This window comes from Vombatus ursinus, unplaced genomic scaffold (assembly GCF_900497805.2).
Source record: "Vombatus ursinus unplaced genomic scaffold, bare-nosed wombat genome assembly UNPS02014460.1, whole genome shotgun sequence".
NCBI lineage: Eukaryota > Metazoa > Chordata > Mammalia > Diprotodontia > Vombatidae > Vombatus > Vombatus ursinus.
The window spans coordinates 250,357-262,552 of NW_020954238.1; the positions used below are offsets into that span (position 1 = coordinate 250,357).

Below are 12,196 nucleotides of genomic sequence, written 5' to 3' on the forward strand. Positions count from 1 at the left end.
GCTACAGTTCTCTCTAAATATTTTTTAAAAAATCCCTCCATCCTATAAAAGCAAATTGAAGAGAACCAAGCCAGTTAACATTCACAGCTGTGTCTGGTGGGGGTAAATTCTTAACTAAGAAGAGATCCTCAAAGATAATTTTAGCTCCATGAAATTGAAAAGCTTTTAAACAAACTTCATGAAAACTATTCTAAGAAGGGAAGTGATTTTTTTCAACCAGAAAAAAAGATCTTTATATCAAAAGCTCTTTTAAGGTAGTCATGTCTATAAAAGACAACTAACAAGCACACATAAGACTAAAAGCCATTCCACAATAGATAGGTAGTCAAGGAATACAATCAAAGTTTTCAACACAAACTAAAAACATCCTGAGGTTTCATCTCACAGTTAGAAAATTGAAAAAATGACAAAAGAGGGGAATTAGCAATGCCAGAGTGACTGTGGAAAGATGGGCAAAATAATGCATTGCTGGTAGGGCTGTGAATTGATCCTACCATTGGAAAACCAAATGGAGGCATGGGAAGAAAGTGACTAAGTATTCATACTCTTTGAACCTGAGACTTGATTGGTAAGAATATGCTTCGAGGAGGTCAGTGACAAACAGAGCCCCTACATACACAAAATCATGTATGCTTTATGTTGGCAAAGAATTTGTTTTTGGGGGGCAGTCAATATTAGTCAGATAGAGAATGAATAAACAAGTTCTGGCACATGAATATAATAGGATATTATTATTCTGTAAGAAATGATGAGTGTGATGAAACAGAGAAACTTGGAAAGAGCTATATAAATGAATGATAAGTGAAGTAAGGGGCAGCTAGGTGGCACACAGGATAGTGGACTGTCCCTGAAGTCAGGAGGACCTGAGTTCAAATCCAGCCTCAGACCAAACACATCACTTACTATCTGTGTGACCATGGGCAAGTCACTTAAACCTCATTACCCAAAAAAAGTGTAGTAATCAGAATGAAAAAAACAATATACACAATGACTTCAGCAAAAGAAATGAAATGAACAACAAAACAATTGAAACTAGTACCCAACTTAGTCCCAAAGACGGGGCACTTTGAGTGGAGGACTCTGCAAATAGTGTCTGCCTTTTTCATGTATGCAGTCTAAGCTTGATATACTTTTTATTGTTCATTTTAATTCTCTTAAAACAAATGGCTCTTTTTATATTGGAAAATGTAGGTAATACAAAACTAACAATAAAGTATTAAAACAGAATTTATATGTATAAAAATACATATATACATATATAGTATGTATATGTATATATGTATAAATATATGTATACCTTACACACACACACACTCACACACACACACACACACACATATATATATATATGTATAAATATATATATAAAACAGAAATTATATTCTGCATTGAAACCCCTCCAAACTTGAATACCTGAGTGGAGGATAACATCTATTAGAAAAATAACAAAGAAATACAAGAGACATTACCTCCCTCCCCTTTCTCTCTCTCTCTCTGTTCTGAGCCTTTGGAATGATATTTATTTGGAACCATTCAGGGTTTCATTGGCACAGATATTGGAAATTAATGAGCATTCTTGAGACCTTTATTTCAAGTTCTCTTAATGACTGAATGGAACCATTGCTTTGTCAAATTGTCCATCTATTGTCACTGCTTGCTACCACACCAATCCACCATTACATTTTTTCAATGGGTCTAAGTCTTAGACTCTACGATGTGATACAAGTCTTTGACAAGCTAGTTTAGGTCCACATTCATTTGTAGCCTGCTTGCACCTCCAGTTTTAATCCTACCAACTCATAGAAAGTACATTAACAGAACTCTCAATGTGCAATATTACCTACTTAATAAACAATTGGTGATTGAATGAATGAATAATTTTATCTGTGAGGGTGGCAGAGTTGGGGTTGAGTTATATCCATACCCTTATTTACTCTAAGAATCAGAGGATTTCCTGCCTGGTGAGTCTTCAGAAATCATTGAATTCATGAATACATTTATTTCAATTTTCTTTGTTACATAATACTGTCCAAGGTTGAGAATTAATTAGGAGGCCATATCTTCAAACTCCTTCTGGTAACAGTTCTCTCTGTTGGTCTGTCTTTTTCTACCTTTTTCTATCTCTCCACCTCTCTGTATCTGTCTCTCTGTGTCTCTCTTCTTTCTATTTCTCTTTTTGTGTCTCTGGCTCTGCCTGTATCTGCTTCTCTGTCTACCTCTGTCTATTGTTGTTCCTTGGCTCTGTGTCTGTGTCAGCCTCTGTGTCTATCTGTCTGTTCCTCCCTGTCTTCCCTCACCCACCTTCATTTAAAAATATCTTCTCTCTTTCCTTCCTCAGGTATTACTAAGCCCTGAAAGCTATTTCTTCTGCATCCCTTGCTTGAGGTTCCCACAGTGTAGCAGACTTTTCTTTCTTTCTTTCTGGACTCCCACTCTGAACTCAAGTATTTTTGTCCAGGGAAAACACTTAAAGAGATGTAGGCTTAGGTTGTGAGAATGCTTGGGTGTGTTCAATGTACTCAGTTTTTGAGGATGAAATGTATCCATCCTTTATAATGAAGTTTATCTGGATGGAGGAAAAGGGAGCATCAGTGAAGAGAAAGGAGGCAAAAGAGGAAGGAAACCAAGGCCTGTCACTTCTTCCTGTTTTGCTTTCCTGCCATGAAAATGATCTCAATGGAGATTTCAGGAAGAGCAGTAATCCTAGAGTCAGAAGGACTGTACCTGTCCAATCTGGGGCAAATTCTTTGACCTCACTCATATTGTTTTCTCATTCATGAAAAGTGATTCATGGTGCTGGTCCAGGTTCAAATGGCATAATATGTAAGCAAAATACTTTATATTCAAAAAGCATCATATTTAAGGGATGCTATTAGTTTGTAATTGCTGGTGAGTGTTTTTATCATCATTATCATCATCATCTAATATGGAAGGTGGACATATGAAGATCTTCATTTTGCATTTACCAAGGGATATGAAGAGTCTTTGGATTGTTTTCTGCTTGGCTTCTCAAACAGATGAGGTGAACACATCTGCATTTGCTTAATATATATACACACATATATACACACACACACACATGTATGTGTATACACACACACACACACACACACACACACATACAGAGACTGATTTCCAGATATGAGAAGGTACTTGTTTAACTTCAAATTGGGCATTTGTGGTAGATTCAGGAGTAGAACCTCCTTGTCTGACAGTGAGAGCAGTTTTATAGTCTTTCCACTACAGGGAAAATAAGAGTTTTAGAACTCAAAGATCCCTCCCTGTTCCATTTAGCAGAGAAATCTTGGCTTAAGTTGATATCCTTAGAATACTGATCTGGTAACTGTGTCAATAGACATGTACAGCTTAATAAATTTGCGAGTATATCTCCAAATTTCTTTCCACATTGCCTGGACAAGTTCACAGTGCAACCAAATATATCAATATACCCATTCTCCCAAACCACCTCTAGAATTCATCAATTTCCTTTTCTGGCAACTTTACCAACCTTATGAGTGTGAGTTGAAGCCTTAGTTTCTTTAATTTGTGTTTCTCTGATTTGAAGCATTTTTTAAATATGGCTATTGATAGCTTGAATTTCTTCCTCTGAAAATTGTCTGTTCTTACCTTTGATCATTTATCACCTGGAGAATATCTCTCATTGGTATCAATTTATTAATTTTCTGTATATGTTGGGAATGGGAGTTTATCAGAGAGACCTGCAAATACTTTTATCATTTACCTGCTTGCATTCTAATTTTAGCTGCATTGGTTTTGTTTCTGCAAGAATGTTTAAAATTTAGTTCATTAAAAATTATCCATTTTATCTTCTTTGACTGTCTCTGTCACTCCTTTGACTAAGAACACTTTCTGTATCCATAGTTTTGAATGACTCTTTTTCTCTTCCTTACTCCTATAATTTGTGATGCCATCCTTTATGCCTAATTAATGAAACCATTTGGAGCTTATCTTAGTATATGATGTGAGAGGTTGGTCTGTACTAGTTTCCATTTGAATGCTTCCCACTTTTCTCTGAGGCTCTGTTTCCTTTAAATGATGTGTCTTACCTACTAAGCTAGGATCATTGGGTTTATTAAACACTAAGATACTCTGCTCATTACTGCAATATATTTTGTAAAAATATCGATTCCACTGGTTCATTCCTCTATTTTCTGGCTAACACCAAATTATTTTGATGATTACTGTGTTCAAATTAGGTTCAGTAGGCTTCACTCTTTATCACTTTTTACATTATTTCCTTTGGCATTTTTTGCCTTTTGTACCTCCAGATGAATTTTGTTATCATTTTGTCTAGTTCTGTATTATAAATTACCATTTATAAAACATATTAATTTAGATAATAAAGTCATTTTATTCTATTAATTCACCTAATCATGAGCAATCAGTATTTATCCAATTATTTAATTATATTTGTTCAATGAGTCTTTTGTAGTTGGAGGAAGCCCAGGAAGCAGTAGGTGATCTTGGTCTTTCTAAATTAATATCTTCCCCATGTCTCAGTTTGTTTGAGGCAACACCCATGCAATGGTTAAGGGCAAGGTAAGAATTGAGACAAAAGATGGCCCAATTTACCATGCTTCTGTGGCTCAATAGTTAGGTTTTGATGAATTAGAATGAGTGTAAAGAGTGTGAACCCTGACCCCCCCCCCCGAATGCCACAAATCCCAATTAGAAATGAGTCTGCTCTAAGAAAGAGACAAGCAAAATTGGGGTGTATGTGTCCATGACTTAACTTCTCAAAGTGTCTTGATATGCATTACATGTGAGTTCAGTCCAAAATTGGGCTCCCTCAAGGGGGCAGGTTCAGAACTGGCTTGATTTGGGAGTTTGGAGTATACCTTTATATACCCGTCAAAGAGTAGGTGTTCCCAAGAGGGTGCCAATCAACTGTGATTGATCAACACACTAGGAGGTGGGTGACATTAAAATGAGATTTTGAGTAAGTGCTTTAGATCTCAGCCCACAGGGGCCACTATCTGCACCTTCAAAGGAAATGCTACCCCCCAATCTTGGAAGTCTGTCTCCACCCAAACCTGAGTAGATAAAATTAATTCAGGCCTGGGTAGGAGTTTGACCAAGATAAGAAGATTCAATTCAATCTCATTATCAGAGATGTCCTTCTGAAGAACTTTAAATCAAAAGGCTTTAAAACAGGGTGGACACACCTCCTACCTCCAGGACACAGATTACCAAGAGAAATAATTTTTAACAATAGCAATTTTTTTCTGTGCTTTAAGAAAATCACTTTAGTGACTCAGTGTATGATAGATTGGAGTGAGGAAAGACCTGAGGAAGGCAGACCTAACAACAGACTGTTGTAATAGTCCAGGTGTGAGATGGGAACATATTTGAGAGATGTTGCAAAGGGGAATCAACAGACCTTGACAACAGATTGAGTATGGGGAATGAGAGATAGTGAGGTTTCCAGGATGACTGATATGTTGTGAGCCTGAGGGAATGGGAGACTGATGCTGCCCTTGACAGTATAGGGAAGTTAGGAGGGGGGAGGGCTCAAGGGGACAGGTAATGAGTTTCGTACAGGACATTTTTAATTTAAGATAGCTACAGTTTGAGATGTGTGAACCTTACTGTCAGAGTTGCCAGATTGGAGACTAACAGAGAGTTTGGTCCAGATAAGTAGATTTGAGAAGCATTATCTTAGAAATAGTAATTAAACCCCTGGGTGCTGATGAGATCATCATGTAAAGTAGTATAAAAGGAGAAGAGGATCCAGGATAGAACTCTGTGGTCCACCTACGGTTCCAGGGCAGGATCTGGTGGAAGTTCCAGCAAAGGATACAGAGAAGGAATGGTCAGATGGGTAGGAGGAGAGCCATAAGAGAGGTGTGTCCTGAAAACTTAGAAAAAAGAGACTATCAAGGAGCAGAGGGTAATCAATATTGTCAAAGGCTGCAGAGGTCTAGGAGCATGAGGACTGAAAAAGAAAACCATGGGTTTTGGAAACAAAGACATCATTAATAACTTTGGGGAGTGTTTTGGTGGAATAAGGTTGGAAACTGGATTGTAAGGGGTTAAGAAGAGAATGAGAGGAGAGAAGTAGAGCCATATATTGTACCTGACTTTTTCAAGGAATTTAGCCATGCAAGGCAGATGAGGTATAGTATGATCATTAGCAAGGATGAAAGAATCAAGTGAGTTTTTTTTTTAGGAGAAACATACATGTTTGTAGATGTTGGGAAATGAGCAAATAGAGGTAGATATTGAAATTAAATGATAGATTAAGGATAACAGAGGGGGCCAGTCTGTTAGAGGACATAGGAAGGAATGGATTGCTTGAGCAAGTAAATGGGTTAACCTTAGGAAAGATCAAAGCTACTTCACCATGTAAGATGGAATGAAGGAGGAGACAGTTGGAAAAAGCATAAAAGTGATGTGAGATGAGGAAGAGGAAAGAAAAGGGAGCTTCTTTCTTCATTTTTTCCTGCAAAACAGGAGACAAAAATCTTAGCTGAGATGATGGGGGAAGGGAAAGCCATAAGAGGCTCAAGATTGAATGAAAGAGTTTGAAAGAGCCACTGTGGACAGTAGAATAGTGAGTTGATAAGGCAGATGTAGCAGAATATCCTAGTAGCAGTGAGAGCTCAGTTGAAGTTGTGAATCATCGATGTATAGTTGCTGCATTCAGAATGGATACATGATTTTTCTCATTTTTCTTAAGCAGGATGTGTGTAGAAGTGAAGGTAGTAAATGATGGGAATGACTCAAAGCTGAATACAAACAGTGAAAAAGAGGGCCTCAAGAGAAGACTAGAGAATGTACTGTGCGCAAAGCACATTGTTATGCACTGAGAATAAATATGGAAAAAGTAGACAGCCCAGGCTCCCAAGGACTTCATGTTGTATTAGACAGACAACAGAAAAGGAGGTAGGTTGGTAATATAGGAAAAATGAGAAGCAGAGGTTGGATAGATTGAATGATAAATGGATTACATCAAGATACATACATATATGTATGTCTGTATATACATATACTAATGTGTATATATATATATATATTATAGACAAAGGGTTTTAGTACATTGGATTGATTATGAAATGTTTATGATGTAGCATGCACCAAAATTCATAGGATGAAAAATTATAGAAGAGTTATATTCTGTGTCAGTAGAGAGATAAACTCACATATCAACCAATAATCCAGAATCCTAGCTAATTGCATTCAGTGGTTCAAAGGGAAAACCCAAGGTCATCTCTAACCATACCTTCACAAGTGATTTCTCTACATATTCAGGATAAAAATATTTTCTTTTGTCATTGGAGAAGAGGAATGTGTGTGTGAGTGTGTGAACTGTTTGCTGTCTGAGAGAAAGCCCTGCTGAACATGGAGAAGTTGGATTCCAGATAGTTGCCCAGTGAGGAATTCATTCAGTGTCTACCTATGATACCAAGAACAATGCAGTTTCATAGTACCTTTCATGTAGCCATAACAATGAAAAATTTTTGCTGTGAATCACAGTTTTAAATCATTATGAATATAATTTTAACATTTGGTTGCTACCCTCTACACATGAGATTGTTATCTAATGGAGGAATTGAAACATGAGTCAATGACACTATTCTTAGTATAAATTAAATCAGAATTCAAGAACTAAATTCAACAAATAAATAGGATTCCCAATAGATTTTCATTGGAGAGGCAAATATATGAGTTGATTGAGTTCATTTCATTGTATACTTAAAGGTAGTAAGAGGCGTCATTTTTGATGTCAACCCAAAAAATGCATGAATGCTATTTGGGATGTTTTCCACAGAGTTCTAATACATCATCCATGGGCACAGAGTTGTTGTGCTGACCTCATTGTTGTATGCCTCTGAAACCTGGACAGTCTACCAGGACCATGCCAAGAAAAAGAATAGCTTGCATTTGAATAGTCTTAGGAAGATTCTGAAGATCAACAGAGAGGATAAGATATCAGACACTGAGTTCTTTCTTGAACTACACTGCCAAGAACTCAAACTCTGCTTGGGAGAGCACAACTCCAATGAGTTGGTCATGTTGTTCTAATGCAAAACTTCCACTTGCCACATAGACTATTTTATGGAGAACACACAAAGGGTAGGTGCTCACATAGTGGTCAGAAGAAGTGATAGAAGGACATGCACAAGGTCTGTATTAAGAACTTGGAATTGATTGTGTGACATGGGAGACACTGGCACAGGACTGCTCAGCATGGTGAGTCCTCATCAGAGAAGTTGCTGTGCTCTATGAGCAAAGCAAAACCGAAGTAGCTCAAAAGAAATGGGAGATGCACAAATTTAGGGAATCCACCCCAGTGTTCACCTGCACTATTTGTGCCCGACCTGTGGTAGAACATCTGGAGCTCATATTGGTCTGATCAGCCACAGTTGGACACACTGTAATTTGACTCTAGCTCAGTGATGTCATTGTGGTCCTCTTCCAGAATGAAGGGCAACAGCCATGAGCATTGAATCTAATTTTACATAAATCTTACTTTCTGTGCATTAGGGCTTTTCCTAAAACCTTCTTCAGGGCACATAAGACATCTTTATTTCTGAGGCTGTAGATAATAGGGTTGAGCATGGGAGTAAGAATGGTATATAAGATGGCTAAGACCTTGTCCTGCCCAGGAGTGTGATAGGACTTTGGCCTCATGTATGTAAAGATAAATGGCCCATAGTACATGACAACCACAGTCAGATGAGAGGAACAAGTGGAGAAAGCTTTTTTCTGGGCCTCCACAGATTTAATGTGAAGCACAGTGTGGAGAATCTGACCATAAGAGGCAAGAATGATGGAAAAGGGAATTAGGAAGAAAAATACAGCACTCACATAGACTCCTCTTTCATAGTGTGATGTGTCAGCACAGGAGAGTTTCAACATGGCTGGGATTTCACAGAAAAAGTGGTCAATGACTCTTGTGCCACAAAAGGGGAGGTGCAGTGTGTAAGTTGTGTGAATTGTAGAGTTGATGGTTCCCACAAGCCAGCATCCAGCAGCCATAAGGACACTGATCTGATGGTTCATGAGGATGGGATAATGGAGTGGGTGGCAGATGGCTACATAACGATCATAAGACATGGCTGCAAATAGAAGACATTCAGCACCTAAAAAGATGACGGAGAGGAAGATCTGGACCCCACAACCTACAAATGTGATGGACTGCTGGCCAGATATGAAGTTACTGGCCATCTTGGGAACGATGTTGGAGATGTGCAAGATATCCATGAAAGAGAGATGACTGAGGAGGAAGTACATTGGGGTGTGGAGCCGGGTGTCAAGGTGGATAAGAAGAATCAACACTGTGTTCCCCATAATTGCCACCATAAAAATGAGGAGAATAAGCATCAAGAATAGCAGTCCGTACTGGTTTGGATGCAATAATCCTAGTAGGATGAAATCTCCAGCAGAAGTCTGATTCTTTTCCTCCTACATCAGTATTATTTCAGTTTTCATCTAAAGCCCAAAAGACAAGTTTTAGAAAAGGAAGAAGATGGTAAAAATACAAAGTCCAGAACCGAGTCTGTGGCTACAAATAGTGAGTGTCAGCAAGTCATTTCATTGATTAGGTCAGTAAGTTGCAACTCAAAGAAATCAATCAAATGAATTACTTGAATTAGCTGAGTCCTTGGGATGATCAATTCATTGACTGAAGGGCAGAAAAAAACCATCTTGCCTCAGCTGGGTAGTTCTACCCGTGTACAACTTTCATGTTCATTTCCTAGTTGATTTCTTAGCTTGGTAGGCAATCAGGAAAATGATTCTGCAGCTCAATGCCTAGTCTCTATTCCCAGTTGAACAGCAAGAAACATTTCCTAATGCAATGAAGAGATCAACAATTGAAGGAACTTTTTGGGAGAACTGTTTGGTTGTAAAATATTCAAAATACAACAGATTCAGGAATAAAACATTCCCTCAGCCAACCAAGGGTTGTTTTGTTCATATCATCATCATTATTGCCCTCACCACCATTATCATTGCTATTTTTTAAAACTTGTCTGAGGTTGGATTTAAACTCAGGTCTTCCTGACTCTAGAGGTAGCATTATCTATTATTGTATCACTTAACTGACCTATTTAAGAGACCATAATTGTGTCTAAAAAGAAATTACATTGAAGATTTCTGCAGTAGCATTATAACTCTTAGTGCTTTCAAAACAGGGTTGCTTCCAACATGTGTTATTGGTTTAGTCTGGCCACTGTTCCCATACTCACCTTCTTATAATGTCATTTACAATGGACATTTCTTCTCCCTTGAATTCTTTCTTCAACAAGAAGAAACAAGTCATAGGACTGACTATTTGTCTATTTGTAGACAGCCCATTTGGAAATGAATACTGCCTTGATAACATATCACTTTATATCAATTCAATTGGAGTTATTTTCATTTTGTTTGGTGATTCTATTTGGTATCCATCATATCTCACATCTACTAATTGTCTTCACAATTAAATTATTCATGACATATTGACATAGTGTTTTGACCAAGTCAATAAACCTTTGTCCTTTTTGTTCTTACAAACTAGGTGTCATCCTGACTCTCTCTCAGCCCACCTCATCAATCTCTTACCAAAACCTCTCAATTTTATCTTCCTCACATCTCTGATATGCCTCCTTCTCAGCTCTAACAGCACCACTACCTTGGGGAAGGCCAGTAACACCTAATGCAAGGACTATTACAATCACCTACTAGTTGGTCTCCCTTCCTCAAGGCTTTTTCCAAACTCCAGGCCATTTTCTACTTAGCTGTTAAAGTGACCTTCCTAAAGCACAGGGATTAGCATGTCCCCCATGAACTGCTGTAGTTCCTTATCACTTCTAGGAACAAATCTAAAACCGTCAAAGACTCTCTTAACCTGTTCCCCATAGTTTTCAACCTTCTCTATATTGTAAACTCCTTGAGGGCAGAAATGTCTTCCTTCTTTTTGTATCAGCAGCATGTACATTAGTTCCTGGGGCAAAACAGGTGTTTAAGAAATTCTTTTGAATTGAATTGAATTTGTATACATCACCTCCCCCTAGTGTACTGTGTGATCCAGTGATACTGACCTCCATCACACTTCCTCAAACTGGACACTCCATTTGCCAGTTCTGGGCACTTGCACTGTCCTCCATATCTGGAAGGCTCTCTCTTCTCTATGTTTTCCTTGTCTGCCTTTGAGTCCCAAATAAAATCCCAGCTTCTACAGGAAACCTTCCTTATCCTTTTTTTTTTTTAACCTTCCCTATTCTTGAATTCTAGTACCTTTCCTAGGTTGATTATTTCCTATGTATTCTGTTTATAGATTGTTTGTACATAGTCATTTACATATTATGTTCCTCAATAGATTGCAAGCTCCTTGAGGGTCAGGACTGTCTTTTGCCCTACTTCACATTCCTAGCACTTAACAAAATCCCTAGTACACAGTAGGTGCTTAATAAATGTTTATTGATTGGTTTATAATTGCATTGATAATGGTTATTAAGGTTTTCAAAGTTGTTCTTTGCAATGTGGTAATACTCATTGATTGTATAAATAGTTCCGATTACACTCACTCCTCTGTATTTCAATTCATGCAAACATTTCCATATTTCTCTGAATCTACCCTCTCATTATTTTCATGATGAAATGATAGTTACATTCTTATGCCTTAGTATATATGATAGGTCTGAGATAGATAGATAGATAGATAGATAGATAGATAGATAGATAGATAGAAAGATATTCCAGGCCCCCTAAACTACTTGGCTTAAAGAATCACCAAGATAATTAACACTACAATTAATAAATAGTGTAAAAAAATCAAGCAGACATAAATGATTATTTTCAAAGTATAAGTGGTGAAATAGATTGCATCCAGAGTTACTTCATCCATCATCTATATATCCATGATTGCTAACTTCTCAATTCTGGAAACATTGTCTCACTGTACAGTCTTCTTCAATTGACCACAAGAGATCTTATGTTTCCTAACACACTTACACACACAGAAAGAGTAGAAAGAGTGGTGAGCTAGATATGATAAGACATTTTTCTAGTTTATTTTATAAATATTTTATAAACTGTTTAGGGAGCTCAGTGTGTATTGATTAATGTGGTATATTTTAATCTAAGTGATTTATGAGGAAATACATATTCATTAGTCATCTTAGAACTAGAGATGATAATGAATAATAAAATGAACCAGCAGAAGCAAAAGGCAAGGGGTGTCCACAGC

At 37.5% G+C, this 12,196-nt stretch overlaps 1 protein-coding gene across 1 annotated transcript; it reads right to left on the reverse strand.

Annotated features, from left to right (window-relative positions):
- Positions 1 to 8,490: 8,490 nt before the first annotated feature.
- LOC114042451 (olfactory receptor 2AJ1-like) lies at positions 8,491 to 9,438 on the reverse strand. Its single transcript, XM_027861141.1, is given in 1 exon segment — positions 8,491 to 9,438. A coding segment is annotated over 1 exon segment (945 nt). The 5' UTR covers positions 9,436 to 9,438.
- Between the last annotated feature and the right edge of the window lie 2,758 nt (positions 9,439 to 12,196).